Here is a 19,435-nt window from a genome sequence, read left to right as displayed (position 1 = left end):
AACACAACACCACTTTGGCATGACTGCATCATGGTTTGTATTCCCAATAACTGCTGTTCTCTTAAATAAAATTTAAAAAAAAGATTTAAAAAAAAGCTGCTCTGTGTTAAAAGAACCACAGTAGTTTATTTATTTGGTACCTCCTCCTCCTCCTTCTTGATGCCTTCGAGTTCAACCTCGTAAAGTGGAGCCCTTATTGGTTTTGCATTAGCTGCTTTTGGAAAGAACAAATTGTGCACCCTGTAGCCTAGAAATCTTTATTATATTAGTTAATTAATTAAATAATTGCATTAATTAAAGTTTTAGACACGGTAGCCCTTATGAAAAAAATACATACAATATGTTACTGAATGATCGATTTCTTTGCGAGGTGACTATAATATCTCCGACAACCCTCGAAGGCAGCATCAGCTGAGCTAAATTGCCATCACAGAGCCCTCAGCGTCCTCATTTGAGTCCAGGTGAAGACATGCAGCTGTTCTGTTGGGGAGACAGCTCCAGCGGACAGTTCGGGTCACAGGCGGCCCCCAGCCCCGTGTCCTGGACCGTCCCCGGGGTTGTAACTAAGATCTGCTGTGGGGATCGGCACACTTTATTTCTTAATGCAGACGGGGACGTGCTGTCATGTGGGCACAACTCTCAGGGACAACTTGGACGACAGAAGAAAAAAAATGGAAAGATCATAGGTGAGTAGGCTGTTTAGCTGTTTTCATTTAAAGGAAACAAAATACGTGGAATAAAACAAAATATTATAATTTTATTATTTGATTAATTGTTTTCTTAGTTTCTTTTCACGGGTATTTGGACATATTTATTTAAGGTGTGATTTGACCGTGTGGCGCAGGCTTTTAATCAGATACTGCGTCCTTAAGAAGCGATAAATCATCTCTGGAACACAAAAACAATGCGTCAAGTTTCAGTTTCGTTTCAGTGCTGTCGGTGAAGACAACGAAAGTTAAAACCTCCTAAGAAATCTCAGTGTTGCTTTCAGAGTTGCTAGATGTAGCAAGAAATATGACAGAAGCACGAACACGGACAGTCATATAAATCACGTGCAAATTGTAAGAAATAAATAACAGGTTTATATTATTATCTCATATTATTATATTTTTTTTGATACATTAGCATGTATATTGTATGCATGTATGTATGTATTGTGAAACCTAGAAGCTATAACTGGATTTAACCCAGAGAAAGTGCAGGTAAGTAAGGTAAGCTGTTTGCTGCTTTGCAACGCTATAGATGAGAAGCTTTGCACAGGTTTTAGCGGATGTCCCAAACTTCCCTGTTTGTCTTTGTTTATCATTAAGTTCTCATTAGGCTGAGGCTACTGTGGTCAGACATGTAATGTGATCCAGCTGACATGTTTGTGTGCAATTTCTGTCGTTCTTTCTAAGCTCAAGTGGAGGGGCTGGGCCGTGTGGTGGCGATGGCTTGCGGTCAGGACCACTGTCTGGCTGTGAGTGCATCTGGACACGTTTTCTCCTGGGGGGCAGGAGAGGATGGACAGCTAGGGTTACCAACACCTTCCAACAGCCACAGACCAAGGTAATCACTCATTCAGTGACACATGAATAATACGCACAATTATCACTGACTTGTTCAAAGCTTTTTGCCACAATTTTACGAATTGTTGTCCATCATCATGCAGCAAGGTGCCTATCCCACTGCCCATACCGATAATTCAGGTTGCTTGTGGAAACTCCCATTCCCTGGCCCTGACTAAAGGTAAGACACAACTTTGTGTGTTCATATGGAACAAGGGCGATAACGGTTTTCCCCACACATGATGACTGATGATGAATTTTTCCTTTTTGAAAGTGTCTTTATCTGTGTTGTAAACCCAGCTTGGCCTAAAAGTGTGACGTATATTCTTTCACGTAGCTGACAGTATTTGAAGATATTTCATTGGCCAGAGGCTCATTTGGCAAAGAGAGTCAGTCCATTTAAACTCCAGCACTTTATCCAGCAGTATATCAATTAAAAGGCCATAACTGCCCCTGAATTTCTAATTTGATTTACATAATTCTCACTTGTATAACGTATCCATGCTGTGGTGATTGAGGAATAATAATGTGATAAACTAAATTAATGATTTGTTTGTTAATTGAACATTTTAAAAACACTTTTCACCTCTCTCCAGGAGGCGATGTCTGGTCATGGGGTTTAAACAGTCATGGTCAGCTGGGCCTGGGGAAGGAGGTGCCGGTGCAGGATACACCCGTCATAATTTGTGCTTTGGCTGGAGTAGCGGTAACCCAGATTGCAGCAGGAGGGACCCACAGTCTGTTCCTCACCCTCGCAGACCTGGTGTACTGCTGTGGGGCCAATAAATGTGGTCAGCTCGGGGTTAACAGGGTGGATGAGAAAGGTAGAGCAAGTTAATGACTCATAAACTTAGTGTATATGTGTGTGGCATGATTTGAAATAAAACACTCTACTTTTTATCTGTTTCTGCTTTAACAGGCAGGTTCAACATCTGTATGGTGCCTGCGCTCAGACCTCTAAGTGTCTCCTTCATAAGCTGTGGAGAGTCGCACTCTGCTGTGCTGACAAAGGTTTGACTTCATTGGTTCATCCAGGTGACTCCAACCATTGATCAACAAAGTAAAAACTACGGTTGTTTTGCTTTGCAGGACGGTAAAGTTTACACTTTTGGAGACGGAAGCCAAGGTCAGCTCGGTCACAGCACCTCTGCTAATGAAGTGAAGCCCAAACTGGTTGCAGGTGTGGATGGTCCTGCTTCCCAGATTGCATGTGGCAGGTAAAAACCGGGATGTTTTGTTTTTAATATAAGCACCACCATGGCTACCATCATGATCATTTATAGCGTTTCACAGTCTGCGTGCTAAAGATCCCCGTTGTGTTGTATTGTCAATGTTAGCTAGGACGCACTTAAGCATAGAGAAAAGTGCCTGGGTGAATGAGGTGTGTTTGATGAAGCAGTTTGAGTGCTATTTAATACCCACTCCATGGACTGTTTTTGGTCTGCCAGGCATCACACTCTGGTTTTGGGCTCTTCTGGTCAGCTCTGGGCTTTTGGCAGTGGAGCTAAAGGTCAAACTGGAAATGGGCACAATGGTGGCAGTCTGACTCCCACTCTGGTTCAGTTTCCATGGACCACTGACGATGCAGCAGCCATGCCCAGTGGTATGTATGCGTGTTAGATTTTGCTAGTAGGATTAATAGTTCAGAATTTCGAATGTAAATTAAGTTTATGTGCTTTGTAAATTTTGAAATATTTAGATGAAATTGTTTGATTTTTGTTTAAGCAGACTTGAAAATAGCTGCTGGGTGGAACACAAACTTTGCTTACTCTTCACCTGCAGAGGTAATCAAACACCTACAGCTTTAACTGCTCACAGAAAACTTAAAAAAAGGAAACACGTCACTCTGCCTGCTTACTTCTCTCTTTTATTTTAAGAACTCGGTTCACAAACAGATAACCGGACGTCTTGATGAGACAAAACTCCAAGAATGGCTGATGACGGAGCATAGTAATGTGGAGGCAAAAAGGTAATTCATCATCATTCTGTGATTTTTAGATTTATGTGACTGCAGTTTTAATATTAGTTATATTAAATATATGTTCAAGATCTTCACTGTCTCTTAGTCTCTGCTGATGTTTCTTTCTCTTTGCGACAGAGAAATAGGATCGATGTTTCTGACAAGTTCAAGTCTTGTTGCAAGTTTCACAAAAGCCAAGTAAGTCCTTCACTGATGGTTTTGTCTGGGTCGGGGTTAATCTAGAAATGTAAGATTTAAGGATTGACTGGTTGGTGCTGCCGCTCACCTCTCTGTTTGATATCAGTGGGTTTCCACTGGAAGCAGGCGACTTAACCGTGGACCTGGAGGCCGCTAGCCGAGCTTTTGACCAGCTGTTCACAAGACAGTGGATCAAACAATCAGTTAAGAACATTCTTTAAACAATTTGAGATATGACGATTTTTTTTTAAACTTGTGATCTCATACAGTAGGTCTCCTTTCCATGCAGGTAAACTTGGTCCCTCTGTGCGACTTGCTTTACCTGTCAAGAACTGCATTAAAATCTCCAGAGATCATCGTGATTCTTCTGACCTGCCCGCTTCTTCAAGAGGACTCTAATGTCATGAATGCAGTTCTATCTGTGGCCATCACTATAGCAGAGATGTCGGACAAGACTCTGGAAACATTAAGTAAATGACTTTTGTCACAAGATTGGAGAACAAGCTTGTTAGTCAACCATTCGTTGTCAGGTTTATGCTGTAAATGCTTTAAATCAGTGGTCCCCAACCTTTTTTGTGCCACGGACCAGTTTAATGTCAGACAATATTTTCATGTACCGGCCTTTAAGGTGTTGCGGATAAATACAAAATAAAATGATACGGCTGATACGAGATGGTCCCACCTGGGAGTAATGGGGGTAATGACACCCGAAGTGTGTTGCTTATGCTCAGACTGCTCCGCAATTTTGTTTTGGTAGCTGTAACTGCAGAAAACCCTGCTTCACACTGTTCAGTCAGATTAGAAAAAAACTAAAATGTAAGTTATTAATTTTTTTTCTGTGTGGCCTGCTACCCCCAAAAATAAAATTTATTCATAACACATGGGAAAAGACCCAGGGAAACATAGTTAATGATAAAAATGATGAAAACCATAAATTTCACACCCGAGCCTCAACTCTCGCGGCCGGGTACCAAACGACTCACGGACTGTTAACGGTCCATGGCCCAGGGGTTGGGGACTGCCGCTTTAAATTAACACTAATTAACACTATTGATATTTACTCTTTAAACTCTTTAATTAAAACAATTTTTTTAATGTTAAAATGTAAGTACTGTTGTTATCCATGAATTTTCAAATTTAGCATTTAATGAAACAGCATTAGTTGTAGTTTTTTTTTTTTTTTTTTTTTTTAATGAGATGCCAAATATAGTTATTTACTTTCATTCCTAGACAGAAAAAATGTTTTAGTAGTTGAATGTTAAATTCAGTTTATATGCATAAAAAGTAACAACATATGACAGGCGATCTAATAAATTGGTTTAGCCCAGTATAATGATCGAGTTTACTGTGATAACTTTAAAAGTATTTATTCAATGTAAGACACTGTTTTGTTTTAAAATCTCTTCAGGTTGTATAATTTATTTTTTATTGCTAAATAATAGTTTTGGAGATGGTAGCAATCCAATTTATGCAGTGTAAACTTAATATTTCTTTGTATTTTTTTTTGTGTGTTCTGCAGAAAAGTGGTGGAGTTCACTGTCCCCCTCGATACTGATGAAGCACATCATGGTCTTCAAAAAGGCTCTCGCCTTCATGCTAAAGAATGGCCTCTTACAAACACACAACCCAGGAGTCAAATTCTTCCTGGAAGCCCTCAAGCTGCTATACAAAGTCAGTGCTGTGTGCTTTACTTCTGTTTTTTAATAACCGTTAGATTTTGGGTATAATTATGAAATATTGGTTTCAATTAACAGATCAACTGGAATCTCTTGTTAGTAAAATATGATCAGTTCTAATAATTGAAAGTCTTGGGATAGAAAAACTGTTAAAAACGTTAACAAATGACAATATTGTTTCTGTTTTCTTGATAAAAATATATATTTTTCCAGGCAAACAAAGCTGGAAAGTCCTACAAAGTCCCACTGAGCACCTTTTATGTTGAAGAAATCACAAATGCTGTGCAGCTTAACATTGACATCATGCTTTGGTGGCAATTCTCCAAAGAGGAGGTAAAAACAAACAGTACAGTAAACTCAAGTGCTTCAAATAAACAATGTGTCCATTTGTCCATATGGATTTCAGTTTCTGTCAGACTGCTTTTTACTGATATTCATTATTAAATGACTGATTGTCTTAAAGGATGATGTGAAGACACCTGCCATCTTCTGCCGCTACCCATTCCTTTTGACCCTGCTTCACAAAGTGGCCATATTTAACTTCTGTGCAGCCACAGTGAAGGTAGAACGTGTATTCAGATTTCACCTTTTTTAACCATCTGCAATTACACAGGAACTGATTTGTATCTTTTAGCAGATTTCCTTCTAATTGGGTTTTTTTGCACTTACAGAATGTGCATCAATTTGCTCATCAAGCAGCTTTGGTGCCCCATCAACCACACGCCCCAGACTCTCCACCTGCCCCAGTCTTCCAGCTAACCCTGAGGCGAACTCACCTGGTCGAGGACACCTTCAGACAGCTCAGTGCAGCCGACCACTGTGCATTCCAAAGGGAGCTTTTAGTAAATATGAAACTTTACTTTTACTAGATTGCTAGAGCTAGGGTTAGCACTGTTGGCCAGCAGTGTTTCGTTAAAGTGTAAAAGAGGACCCAAATGTTTAGATGAATGCCCATAAAGTTACTTTAGTAATTTGATATCGATAAGCAGAAGAGAATGGATATGGGATTAAATAAACTGCTCTATAAAATCACGAGTTGCAGAAACTAACAGAAACATGATTTTTTTTTTTCTGTCCTAGGTGCTGTTTGTGGAGGACAGGAAGACAACAAATGTCAACAAAAGGGACTTTTTCCTGCATGTGTTTGATGAGCTGATGGCTCCAGAATCTAAAATGTTCATATATAACGAGAGCCAGACTGTGGCCTGGTTCCCTCCCAAGGTAAGACCAATTATGGAAAAAACCTACATTAATATTCTATGTGCTGCTTAAAAAAATAAAGCAGCACATTAAATAAATAAATAAATAAATAGATAGATATATAGATATAGATATATGATCAATTTCAGATTTAAAATGGAGTTTTTCTATATCACAATTTCTTTTTATTCACCGACCAAACAGCCAAAAGTAGAGGAGAAGACTTACTTCCTGTTTGGCGTTCTGTGTGGCCTGGCTCTCTACAACCGCAACATTATCCACCTGCACTTCCCACAAGCTCTGTTCAAGAAGCTGCTCAGGGTCAAGCCTACGCTGGACGACATGAAGGAGTTTGATCCTGTGCTGGCAGAGTAAGACAGACTTAAAAATGGTAAAATGGTAAATGGCCTGTATTTATATAGCGCTTTTACTAGTCCCTAAGGACCCCAAAGCGCTTTACATATCCAGTCATCCACCCATTCACACACACATTCACACAAAATGCACAAGTGAAACGTGTTCTTTTTCACATGACAAAAGAAGTTTATTGATACATAGATATTTCCCGTGCGTTTAACCTCAGACAGACTGAAAATAGTGCTAACAACAGTATCAAAACATTCATCAGTGCTTTTGTGCCTTTAGGTCTTCGAGGATCATCTTAGAGGACTACACCCCTGATGTTGTTCAAACGCTGGACACTACTTTCACTGTAAGTTTACTAAATCATGTGTTTCGTGTCTGTTTTTCTTTCACACTTTCTTCACCTGACAGAGTGATTATCTGTGGTAGGTGTCCTGGGCTGGTGAGACAGTTGAGCTTGATCCAAATGAACCAGGAAAACTTGTCACCGGGTCAAACAGGTGTGTATAAACAGTCTACACAGCACTCCCAGCACTCCTTCTCTGCCATCTAACAGCTACATCCACACTGTGCTCCCTTCTTTATAGTTGCAACAAGCCATTACACTGGCTGGGATGTTGCCAACACTATAAATCAGTACATGTATACTTTTTAATGTTTTTTTTTCATCAATAGGAAAGAATACGTAGCTGCCTTTGTGAACTACGTCTTCAACAAATCAGTGGAGAGAGTGTTTGACGAGTTCAAGAGAGGGTTTTTCAAAGTGTGCAACATGGACGTGGTGGACTTCTTCCAGCCAGAGGAGCTGCAAGCAGTGATGGTGGGCCAAGAAAACTACGACTGGGAGGTGTTCAAGAAGGTAAAGAGATATAAACTCGAAGAGATCCAATACTGATGCTAAGATTTTTATTCATAATCTGATTTTTTTTTTTTTAAATTCACCATTATCTGAATGAGTAATTTTCCTGGCCAATGCAGGATAGTTTAGCACGCTATGCTATGAATTCCCTAAAACACCTGAACCATATATGTCACCATAGTTCAGTTTGACCAAAAGAATACAAAAGAATAGCTGACTGTGTGCACACTTGCAACGTAACATAAATCAGGAATTAAATTTAAAGCTTGCACTCTGCTTATGAAATTAGCAGAGTGACACCACTGACACATAGTCTGGTGCCAGTGGGATAAAAAAATGTAAATGATACACATATTTCATATATGTTCTTATTTTTATGTTCCCAAACAGAACACATTTTATGAAGGCGAATACCATGATGAGCATCCAAATATACTGGTCTTCTGGGAGGTGTTTGAGAGCCTGACAGCAGAGGAAAAGAAAAAGTTCCTTTGTAAGTATTTCATCATTAGGCTTGCTGTCATTTCCATTTACGTCTGTCAGTTTTAGCTTACTTGACATGTTTCTTGATGTCCTGCCAAAAATTTGTGTAACATTTCAGATTCCGTTTTTCACTTATCCTCTGTTATTTTCTTTCGTCCTCAGTGTTTCTCACAGGCAGTGATCGCGTACCCTTCCTGGGAATGGAGAGCATCAAGATGAGAGTGGCTGTGCTGCCCGATGCTTCTGAACGCCATTTGCCTGAATCGCTTACCTGCCATTTCCTGTTGTTACTGCCCATCTACAGGAGATACCCAGTCGAGAGGACGATGCGCACAAGGCTTCTCCAGGCGATCAATCACAACAGAGGCTTCTGGAAGAAGCGACGCACCACAGAGTGAAGCAGCAGGGGTTTCGTTGTAAAAAAACCTGTCTTAGCATCGGTTATTTTTCGGCTCTTCTTGCTTTACAATCTGTGCGAATAATTGTGAATGATATTTTTTTATTGTTATTACAATTTTTTTTTTTGTGCTTTTAAAATGAACACAAGCTTAAATCTTCAATAAATACAGTGCTTAGCAAATTTCTTATACTGCCCAGTTTATGGATTAAACCACAGTATTGGTAATTAATAAAATAATGTTTTAATGGTTCTGTAGTGGTTAATCCACCACTGTGCACAAGCTCTCAAACTTCTGATTTGTAATGCTACAAAATAACATATAACAAATATAATAACAAAAAAAAATAACAAAATAATAATAATAAGGAAGATTTTACTAGACCTTCAAAATAGATTGGACGGTGTATACCGACGCAAGGCTGAGGGTGCTTTTGTAAGATCCAGGAAGCGATGGCTGAAGGAGGGAGAACAAAATTCTGCTTCCTTTTTCAGGCTTGAAAAATACAGATCAAAAACAAACTCTATTCATCAACTAAATATTAATGGCATTGTCTCCTAGGCAAACTTTTGTGCCAAATTCTATGCTAAACTGTACAACTCAAAATATAATGAGGACGTTTCAACACTATTTCTCAATAATATTAAAAACCTAAAAACTATTGATGTGGACGATAGGAGTCATTGTGACAAGAAACTTCCTCCACCATCAGAGGGCTCTGATGGTGGAGGAAGTTTCTAATTCCATTTCTGCACTTAAGGCCAATAAATCTCCTGGCACAGAGGGTTTAACTGCAGAGTTTTACAAATCATTTTCTAATCTCCTGGCTCCGTTCTTACTACAGGTTTTCATAGAAAGTATTGAGAATAACACCCTCCCTCTTACTCAAGGTCTCATAACACTTGTTCCAAAACCAAACAAAGACTCACTTTTTATTGATAATTGGACCCATCTGTCTGCTCAATAATGACTATGTGGCTTTAGTACTTGTTAGCAGAATTTAAAGAGTTCTTGAGACACAGTCAGGCTTTATGAGAAATAGGCACATTTCTAATAACATTAGATTAGTTTTGGATGTACTTGATTACTCTGATTTGGTACCAAATCAGATTTCCATGTATGTCAACTGCAAGTGTCCAGAGTGAGGACAGACTGAGGGACCCACTGCTGCACATCATCTGTGAGGCTTTGCACCCCTGATGATCCACCAGGACAAACTCAGCAGTGTGTGAGGAAGAGGAGGAGGAAGAGCCAGCAGGAGCTGACAGATGGAGAGAATAGACAGACTGTTCCCTGTTCGTGAAGGACTGCTAGGAAAGTTTAAAATAACTAATTGTCTGTCCTGAATCAGTCTTATTAGGTAATGTTCAAATAATTTTATCATTCCAGTGTTTTCAGTGTGGGAGAAAGTACTCAGGGCCTTCAAGTTACACACTATGAAAGGCAGAAACAAGTTTAATATCCAGAAACCGAAAGTATGTATCAGCAGCAGAATGGACCTAAAAATAAATGTCCATGTTTTTTTTTTTCAGTTCTATGAAGCTTGGAGTATTTTGGGATTAGTAGTACTGCTGTGTTTGTTGCATCATATTGCTGTAATTGTTTATATGCTTTATATATTTTGAGGTAAGTTGATCTATAGTGTTACATCATATTCTATAAGGATGTTATGTGTTTGTATACTTTCTGCCCAGTTTGACCCATTTAGCAGAAGTCAGCCTGTTTAAGGCTCTATCTATTCTGTAGATATGATTTTCTCACCCAATAAAGGAATATGCAATATATCAGTCAACTCTTCATTTTATCACAAACAGTTATCACATTTTGTACATTTTAATTATTAAATAATGGTACAGAAATAAGGCCTCATCTGTATAAGAAAAATTACCAGTACCGGGACGGTACGAGGGAAATTTCTTTTGCAGTTCATCTGATATCATAAAATTACTTATATTTTCCAGTGTTATTGTTTGTTTTTTTGCTAGGGAGAAGAGTATTTATTTTTGTTACGAGAATCAAACTGGTTAACATTAATAGGTGTTCTCAATAAGCTGAATACATCTAATTTCTGAAAAATGCAGACAGCCATCATTTGAATGTGATTCTGAAGTGTAACATGTTTTACTAGGGAAAAGTGTGCATTCAGTGACTGGTTGGTGAGTGGTTTCGGGAGGCTAGTGGCACTCTCAAGGTGAAATTAATCACAAAGACATGTATAGTGCTGCACCGAAAACCTTTTGGTGCTTGGTTCCCAGCAGATTGCCATTGTTGCCCACGGTTTGTATGACACCTAATGGCTGCAAACAGTAACAAACTACTTGTGGAGTATTAGCGAAAATGTGAAAAGTAGAAAGCAAACCGGAAACACTTTCTTTCAAAGTTAAGTTAGGTTTACTTTGAAAGCAAACATTATCCGCTTCTTGTTTGTATTGCACACTTTCAAGTTTTATTGCCTCTCCACTCGTAGGTGGCAAGTGTTCGCAGGCAAGTCACCATCTTTCATGCAAACTACAGGTAACCATGGAAATCTGCTAGCAGCAGCATAGATGTCAAGTTAGACACTGAAATAAAAGGGCTTTAGGTGAATGCACTACACAACAACCCCTAACCTTTAAACTTAACCACATTTGTTGCCTCTGACGTAGAGACGTCCTGCAGGGGGGCAGAGGGAGGGAACAGCGCAGACGTCACTGGGGGGAGCAGGGTGAATTATACAATATATACATTTTCAGAATCAATACAGAGTGTGTGAACAATCGGGGTTAGACATTATATGACATTTCTAGAGGAGCTGGGTGACCCTGGTTTCCAGATAGATGTTTTTACTCATGTTGCTATACAATTACAACCATTAAAAAAAAAAAAAAAAAAAAAAAAAAACATTAGGAGAAGGGGAAAAGCTTTCATCATCCAAACGTTCAAGCAGAGCCAGTTGATCATTTTCAAACCCAGATTTGAGTTCTTTTTATTAAGTGGACGGTCTGTCTGAGGTTAGCGCTTTTTCTTGGCTCAGAGATATCACTCATGAAACATCTGCAATAATACTCTTGCTGTACACAAACATACATACATAAATACTCCTAAAAAAACAAACAAAGAAAACATAATTAAGCAGTAATTACACAGTAGAAAAAAAAAAACAAAAAACAAACTTAAAGCCAATTGCTCTTGCTACAAAATTGCGAAGACTTAAAAAAGGCAATGCTAATGAAATGGCTGTGCTGTGAAACGGCGGTAACGCCTCGCATCTTCTCTAAATCGTCTTGTAGCGTGTTGTTCAGCTCCACACGTACGTGGAGTCTTCATGTCGCTTTGTGTTTCATCCAAGTCCAGCTTCTTTGATATGCATGTTGTGTTTATTTTCTTTTTTCAAATTTTAGTCAGGTGAGATGACGAGTTCTGTGTGCGAGTGCTGAGTTTTTATCTGACGAGGTGGAAAGTGAGCCAGTACATGAAAATGGGCTGTGCTGCTGCTATAGCCATGGTGAGGTACATCCTCAGTTGGTTTCTGGCTCCTCTCACTAGCTTCCCTTCTGCTGCTGCTTCTGACAACAGCTTCAGACGCAGAGTGCGTATCTGAGGAGAGACAAGCAAGAGAGAGATATTTTAAAACGTTTTATTTGCAGCTCTAGATTTTTTAACCTGAGCATCCACCAAAGTAGCTTTGCAAAAAGACCAGGGCTCGCAAAATTTCAAAATCCCTGGTAGCCCTTTGGGCAGGGACTCTTCAGTTTTTGGTAGCCCAAAATAAATTTAAGTAGCCCGAATAAAAAAAGAGAGAAATTTTTTGATTGATGTTGTGTTTCGTTACAATATTATACATTAAAGTATAATATTGTAACAGAAACAAAACATTAATCAAAAAATTGTTGAAACACAAATTACAACATTGTATAAAAATTACAATCATCAACTCAAATACTTGGTTCTAATTAAACAGAAATTTCTATGAACTTGTAAGAACTGTAGAACATGAATCAGTCTGTGTCAGATCCTGAATTTGAAATTTCCACTGAAGTCACGGGTTTTTGAAGTTTGCAAAGACTGCTAAATTTTGCCAGTGGTAGTTCACTCTTTGCAACATAGTACGCTGTTCTAAACAGATTTTTCAGGTTTATTTTTAGTATGTTATTTGCAATTGGTGTTTGTTCTGGGAAAGATATTGCAGACTGAGCAATAATGCATTTCTTGCATTTCTCATGGGTTCTAATGGGGGCCTTTCTTAAAATTACTGGTCCCAGTAACAAAGGCGCTTGTCGACTCAGAAATCGAGGGAAAACCAACAACACACCCGGCAGAACATTATGTTATTTACAGGGTGCACATAAGTGGTCCGCATGTGCGCATTCGCTGTCAAAATAAAAGACGCGCACCAGATAAGAAGTTGCAACTCGCGTTTGCGTCCATATAAAAGGCACTGTTTTTGTCAGCTAGAGTGGGATTTTCACGGCACATTCTGCACCACATCTCTGTGCGTTCATCATTTGTTTTAAGCCAGCTCACCTCCTGCAACCACTTTTCCGAGAATACGTGCTTCTTTTGTGGTTCGGACTCCTTCTGACATTTCTTTGGAGGTGGAGGAAAACCAAAGTAATTGCTTAAAGGAGCTTCTTCGACATCTTTAAGAGTTCTAAACAAATGTCTGTCCTCCTCCAGAAAATCCTATGTACGCAAACACGCGTTGCAACTTCTTATCTTGTGCGCGTTTTTTATTTTGACAGCGAATACGCACCTGCGGACCACTTATATGCACCCCTGGTTATTATTTAGCTTGTCATATTGCAGCCACAGAAATTCTTTTGTCCATGAAACCATAAAGCTGCACTTTCTTTTTGCCTTATAGTCTGATTTGTCATAACTTTTCCGTTTTGTGGTAACCTTTTCTTTGGCTGTCACTTCTTCACCCTGACCTGTCTTATTTGGCTCAGCAGAACTAAAATATATATCCTGCTGCTTTTACACACTCACTCACATAACGCTCAGCGATTCTCTGCGCGATCAACCTCTCACATGTTTAAGCTTGCTGCGGGAGATTTCACTTGTCATGTTTGCATAGTAAGCTAACGATTGATAAGACGATGTCAGAGGAATTGGTGCGCAAATTATCATCACCCACCAATCAGTACTGTCGCTCTCTATAAACAGTTCGTGCGATTGCAAAGTGAAAGCAAAAAACAAGCGCAAATTCAAACGCAATTTCAATATGTCACATATTGACAGTGGCTCACCGATGCCAATGACATAATTACCCAGCTACATTTCCGAAAGAATGCAAAAGCATTGACATACATTTTTCCTTCCTATGATAGCCCGACGGGCAGGGCTGAGATAGATTTTGGTAGCCCGACTGGAAAAAAGATTTTGCGAGCCCTGAAGACAAATTTATCTTATACTGTCTTAAACTGGTGGGTTATACAACCCCCTCAGTTCAACTGTCGGACACAAAAACTCTTTTAATGCCGCTTTCTTTAACGCCCATCTCCCTAAATTGTCTTTTTCTTCTGACTGGCTGCTCCTTGCCTCATCAATGCAAACACAGCACAACACATTAGGAAATTTGTGCTAAACAGATGTCAGGGTGGAACAAGAGTACAGGAAAAACAAACGATACAAAAAAACTTGAAGGCTAAACGTCTGGATCAAAAGGATTATTGCACAGTCTCTGAAACTTCGGCCATGTTTAACAACAGCACCCCCAAGTGGAAAAAACGTAAGTCTGCAAAGTACCTGACCTGTCTAACTTTTTATCTTTATCCTCCTAGGACCTGGTGTCCACATATGTGGACATCACATTTTGGGTTATTTAGACCAAAATACTCAATTTTGCTCTACAAAGGCCTGATATCCACTCACGAGGACATTATACTGCTACTGTTCTATCAAAATTTTAAACGAATATCCTCATATGTGGCTCTTATTTTTCTTAAAAACAAAAATAAGGTAAAAAAAAAAAAAAATCTGGTAATTCTTTGTTTTTACATTCATCGGCCCCCAATCAGCCCAAATATCAAAGCGAAATCAAAAATGCATGCCGTGGAAGAGTTCGGGTCTTATGAGGTTAAACATGACTACCCCAAGTTACAGGCAGTTATGATAAAAAAAAATCACAAGGAATTTATTATTATTATTGTTGTTGCGATTATGTACTAAAAATACAGAAGGATGCATTTGCCCAGTTTGACGTTAGATCTATGAACCTTTAAGGCTTTCTGACATGTGTTCAAGCCTATAAGCATCTTCAATAATTTTTCAAAAATAAAATCTGTACATCCATCCATTCGCTTCCACTTATCCTTTTCAGGGTCGCGGGGGGCGCTGGAGCCTATCCCAGCAGTCATAGGGCGAGAGGCGGGGTACACCCTGGACAGGTCGCCAGTCTGTCGCAGGGCCAACACACAGGGACAGACAACCATTCGCACTCACATTCTCTTGTACATTTACAATTAACCTATCCCCACAAGCTGCATGTCTTTGGACGGTGGGAGGAAGCCGGAGTAGCCAGAGGGAACCCACACAAACACGGGGAGAACATGCAAACTCCACACAGAAAGACCCTGTCCTGATGGTGGAATTGAACTCAGGACCTTCTTGCTGTGCAGCAACAGTGCTAGCCACCGTGCTGCCCTAAAATCTGTACACTAAAACAAAATTACTAAACGTAAGTAAATAATTTTACTCACCATGAAGATAAAGATGGCAGCACAGCACCACAGCAGAGACAGATAATATGCCGGCTTCCCAAACAAAAGGCCCGCCACTAAGCCTACAATCATCCTACAGAAACAAAAGGAGAGATATACACATTTAAGGCATGACACTGACAGATTCAGAGTAATAAAAGGCAAACAATGACGCCGATCGGTACATACCCAACATATTTATAGCCAGCAAAGGCCAGCAGGTCTATAGTGGTGAGGTCTGTGTTTACAGTGACAAGGTAGAGCGACAGGAGGACCACCAGGACTTCCATGATTAACCACACCAAAGCTGAGCTTGCCTGAACTCCCAGCAGCTCTGGTGAAAACCTGAGGAAGGCACATAATAACAGAGTCCATAGAAATATAACAGAGAATACTCTAAATCCTTTATTATGAACCTGTGGTGATGTTCTCCATTTTTGGCTTTAAGGTTTGAAAAGGACAGCCTTTAAGAAAATGAAATGGCTTAAACCAGAAACACATAAAACTACAAGTCTCCAAAAAGTGTTTAAGATGGTCATAACCAGAGCTTAGGGTCATACTCAAATGTGCATCACTCTGATAAAAACATGGATGCAGATGTACCTGCTCTGTGTGCCGAGGGCCAGTCCGGCCACCAGGATGTATGTGATGAAGCCCATGGTAGGAATATAAAGATCGGGAGCATTCACATCAAAGCGCGGAGCCACAGGAGTGTCCTGCTGGTAGCTCACCTCCCAGTTCTGCAACATACATGATCACACACTTACTTTCAAAGATGTAAGACCCAAAATAAACATGTTTTTAAATATTTGGGTCTATGTGAAGATATTTGAGACACACTACTTTTCAAGACAGACCTAGAAGCAGGTTTCTTCTTTTATCTTAAATATTTATGGAAAACCACAAGCAATCTCTACACATATCCACCAGAATGATTGACATTTAGCAGGTGTAAAGAGACTCACTTCGTGCATATATGGGAAAACTAGAAGGCCCAGCTTCTTCCCGACGTACACTGTGTCCACAGCAAAGTAGTACTTTAGCTTGGAAATTGGGATGAATCTATCCAGCTGAAACAAGCAAGCATGCAGACATGAATACGAGGCTCTGACTAACAAGGGCTATCACTGGATTTATTCTACCATTATTATGAGATTAAACATGAGCAGGATTTTATTAGACTCATTCCTGTTAAAAATTGGTGAGCTGCTCTTACGTTCTTGTCAACCATTTCTCTCCCCTGGGATGCCAGCGAGCTGCCATATGCCATGGCCAGATTGGACATGGGCTCTGACAGGAGGGTCTGACCAGGAAATCCTGCAGTTTGAGGGCCGGCCTGCTGGTTCCTGCCAATGTGACACAAGACAGGGGATCAGCTCGGTGAACATGATGATCTAATCAGCAAAAGCAATATTTACAACACATGCAAGCAGAAGACAAAAGACATGAGTTTAATAAAGTAAAACACGAGGTGTGGAATGTTTTCGCCCCCTTCTGGCACTGAGAGTATTTGTAAAAACACAGTCAAAGGCTTCTTCTTAAGAAGGAAAAAACAGCTTCATCCTCATTGGCAGGAGTCCCACCTGTATCCTGCCTGTGGTCCAGGCCCAGCTCTGCTCGTATCCTCAAACAGCTGACTGCCATCTGGACCGTCCCCTGGACTATTCCTTAGACGCATACTGGGCTCTGTGTAAAAAGACAGAGTTTGGAGAAGGAGAAAACACTCATGATGGATAGCCTTAAGGGTAATCAATCTGTCCAGTTAGGAAACATGAACTATTGTGAACCCATTTCACCTGTTTTGGTGAATACAGGTGCAGTGGAGAGACAACGATAAGAGAGCCCCTAAAAAAGGGGTTTTAAAGAAAATTCTGCATTTAACTGGGGCCAGTGAAGTGACTTCAGTGCAGGGGTAATATGCACAAATTTACACATTAGTGTAAAGACAATGGTTGCTGTAATTGGGCCAAAATGAATCTGTCTTTCTGATGATTTGGATAATCTTGTAAATAAAGCGTTACAGATGCATGGACTAATTTCTCAGAGCCAGTTTGAGATCTGGATTTTCTAACTTTTACTATTCGTTAAGTGGTAGAAAAATGATTTAACTGTTCTCAGAAGGGGATTTTAATTATGAGAAAAAAATCTGTCTCTAAGTTTTTGGACTCACAAACAAATATTTCCATCCTGTTTCAGTTCAGTTCTTAAAAGTTTCGAGACATCCAGCAGTTATTATGAAGAGGTGTTAGATCAGAGGAAAAAGACAGGTATAACTTTGTATCATCTGCATAACAACAGTAAAGTATATTATTATTATTATTATTGTTATTAGTATTATTATTATGTATGATAGCAACAAGTGGGATCGTGTAAAGGTTAACGAGTAATTGACTAAGAACACCCAAAGTTTTTAGACCACAGTGTGCTGTTGAAGAAGCTGGTCTGAACCAGCTATAAAGAGAACTGGTAAGGAAAGTACACGTCTATTTACACAAAATAAATTCATAGTATGAAATCTCAGTACAGAAGACAGTCTTTTAAGTCATTTCACTGAAGTATTATTCATATAATCAGACACTTATCACAAGACCTGATTACTGCATCCTCAGGCGCCTACTGCTTGTTTAGACCTTGTTTTCCTCTCCCGTGTAAAGAGCAGCACACGGAAAAAAGAAGTCTTAAGAATGAAATAAAGAAGCTAAAAAAGTGAAACAAATATGTAAATATTACAAAACTGTTCTACTTTAAGCAAGAAAGCAAGCTTCTTCAAGAGGATCCCCTCTGCAGTGGCTTGATGATGCACATGTCTCGGCTCACACATTTTTAAAAGCACAAAAATAACACTGTATATTCATTACTAATCATTAAACTGATCAGAGTTCAAATAAGCACTGTTTACTGCAAGCTGAGGCTCCTAAACAAACAAAGCTCAGCATAGAGGGAGCAAAAAAAGACTCCGAATAAGTAACGTCATCAGAGGGGACCGTTAGCCAGCCCAGCCCGTGCAACGGGAGACGAATTAGCTAGTTAGCAGTGTCAACACATATTGTCGGCGCCTATTATATAATTAAAGCTCTTTAATTAAAGTTGAAAGTTAAGCTTAAATTCACCGTTTAACTGTCCGTGTTTACACAAGTTGTTTAACATCAGCAGCTAGCCTCAACCGGCTGATAAGAGCGAGCTAACAGTAGCCAGCATCAAACGTATGCATGCACCCGGCAAACGTATGAACTGAGCTAATGAGAAAATTACGTACGTAACTTACGCTGTCTGAACCCACTTTGAGTTGCAGTATAATCCATTTTAGAACAAGCAGGCGGTAGCGGCAGCTGTCAAACAAGCAACACTACTCGAAGTTGGTACTAGTTAGCGAGCTACACTGGGGAAGCTGTGGTCATTCATGAAATTTTACACGGAAGTGATTACGCTCTTCTTCTTCTTCTCTTGTAAATGTAACGATGAACGGACGTGAGAGGTGAACACCGCCGTCTGCTGTGTCGAAGTTTCTTCACGTCTATGCCCACGATAACATTTCTATTGGTTTTTGCTTTGCTGCATTAATCATGGGCGACCGTGACTGTGTTAATAACCTTCTACACATAATAGCACATATTTATCCAGTATGTTTATTTTAACAGTTTTAACAGTGAGTAACAGGTAATTATTTTGACCAATTATTTTATACATTTTTATTGTGTAGTTTTCCAAAAAAAAAATACACAATGTTCCTGTAAGCTATGGAGATGTATTAGTAATCTGTACAGAAACAGACACCCCCTATTACACGCGCACCTCATGGTTATTTTTATGGGTTGATAAAATTCGGTTCATATAACAGGGCTAATCTTTAATAGTAACTGGTGATTGTTTTATGATCTAGTATGGATAATAAGGATATGACATAAAATATAATATCAGTAGGAGTAATGTTATGAAAACTGACACATTCAGATTTCTTCCTGTCTGGAATTACCTCAAGGCGTGCAATTAGATTAAACACTTAGGCCATTACATAACCAGTTATTGGACAATGGGGGCATTTATAGACAGAGCTGGAAGTTATATTAAGCT

At 39.5% G+C, this 19,435-nt stretch overlaps 2 protein-coding genes across 3 annotated transcripts; one reads left to right on the top strand and one right to left on the bottom strand.

The window, feature by feature from the left end:
• The first annotated feature begins 469 nt into the window (after positions 1–469).
• Positions 470–10,422, top strand: LOC146373872 (putative E3 ubiquitin-protein ligase HERC4). Its single transcript, XM_084951522.1, has 23 exons — positions 470–686; positions 1,398–1,548; positions 1,652–1,728; positions 2,144–2,371; positions 2,467–2,558; positions 2,637–2,764; positions 2,996–3,150; positions 3,276–3,331; positions 3,425–3,516; positions 3,646–3,705; positions 3,812–3,908; positions 3,995–4,175; positions 5,225–5,376; positions 5,595–5,714; positions 5,845–5,943; positions 6,053–6,223; positions 6,462–6,602; positions 6,786–6,952; positions 7,227–7,293; positions 7,374–7,444; positions 7,620–7,803; positions 8,194–8,296; positions 8,449–10,422. Exons 1-23 carry the CDS (start codon positions 470–472, stop codon positions 8,682–8,684), a joined length of 3,045 nt encoding a protein of 1,014 aa, XP_084807648.1. The 3' UTR covers positions 8,685–10,422.
• A 44-nt stretch (positions 10,423–10,466) lies between these two features.
• yif1b (Yip1 interacting factor homolog B (S. cerevisiae)) lies at positions 10,467–18,795 on the bottom strand. Of its 2 annotated transcripts, none has more exons than XM_084951525.1 (8): positions 18,621–18,795; positions 16,948–17,050; positions 16,581–16,710; positions 16,330–16,434; positions 15,968–16,104; positions 15,554–15,709; positions 15,365–15,458; positions 10,467–12,260 (listed from the first exon to the last, which is right to left on the bottom strand). In XM_084951525.1, exons 1-8 carry the CDS (start codon positions 18,664–18,666, stop codon positions 12,105–12,107), a joined length of 927 nt encoding a protein of 308 aa, XP_084807651.1. In that variant the 5' UTR covers positions 18,667–18,795; the 3' UTR covers positions 10,467–12,104. The 2 variants fall into 2 exon arrangements, with proteins under 2 accessions (XP_084807651.1, XP_084807652.1); XM_084951526.1 differs by having other exon boundaries at positions 18,630–18,795.
• Positions 18,796–19,435: the final 640 nt, after the last annotated feature.

The sequence above is a fragment of the Perissodus microlepis genome, chromosome 14 (assembly GCF_051167445.1).
Source record: "Perissodus microlepis isolate ML-2025 ecotype Zambia chromosome 14, ASM5116744v1, whole genome shotgun sequence".
Taxonomy (NCBI): Eukaryota; Metazoa; Chordata; class Actinopteri; order Cichliformes; family Cichlidae; genus Perissodus; species Perissodus microlepis.
Note: the sequence above shows the minus strand (reverse complement) of the source record. Positions and strands in the feature narration are given on the sequence as shown.

Coding starts and splice junctions, on each gene's coding strand:
- LOC146373872 (XM_084951522.1), top strand. CDS start 470: ATGCAGCTGTTCTGTTGGGGAGACAGCTCCAGCGGACAGTTCGGGTCA. Junction 2,765..2,995: donor TCCCAGATTGCATGTGGCAG/GTAAAAACCGGG, acceptor TTGGTCTGCCAG/GCATCACACTCTGGTTTTGG. Junction 7,294..7,373: donor CGCTGGACACTACTTTCACT/GTAAGTTTACTA, acceptor TATCTGTGGTAG/GTGTCCTGGGCTGGTGAGAC.
- yif1b (XM_084951525.1), bottom strand. CDS start 18,666: ATGGATTATACTGCAACTCAAAGTGGGTTCAGACAGCGTAAGTTAC. Junction 17,051..18,620: donor GTTCAGACAGCGTAAGTTAC/GTACGTAATTTT, acceptor CTTTTTACACAG/AGCCCAGTATGCGTCTAAGG. Junction 15,459..15,553: donor GCTGGCTATAAATATGTTGG/GTATGTACCGAT, acceptor TTGTTTCTGTAG/GATGATTGTAGGCTTAGTGG.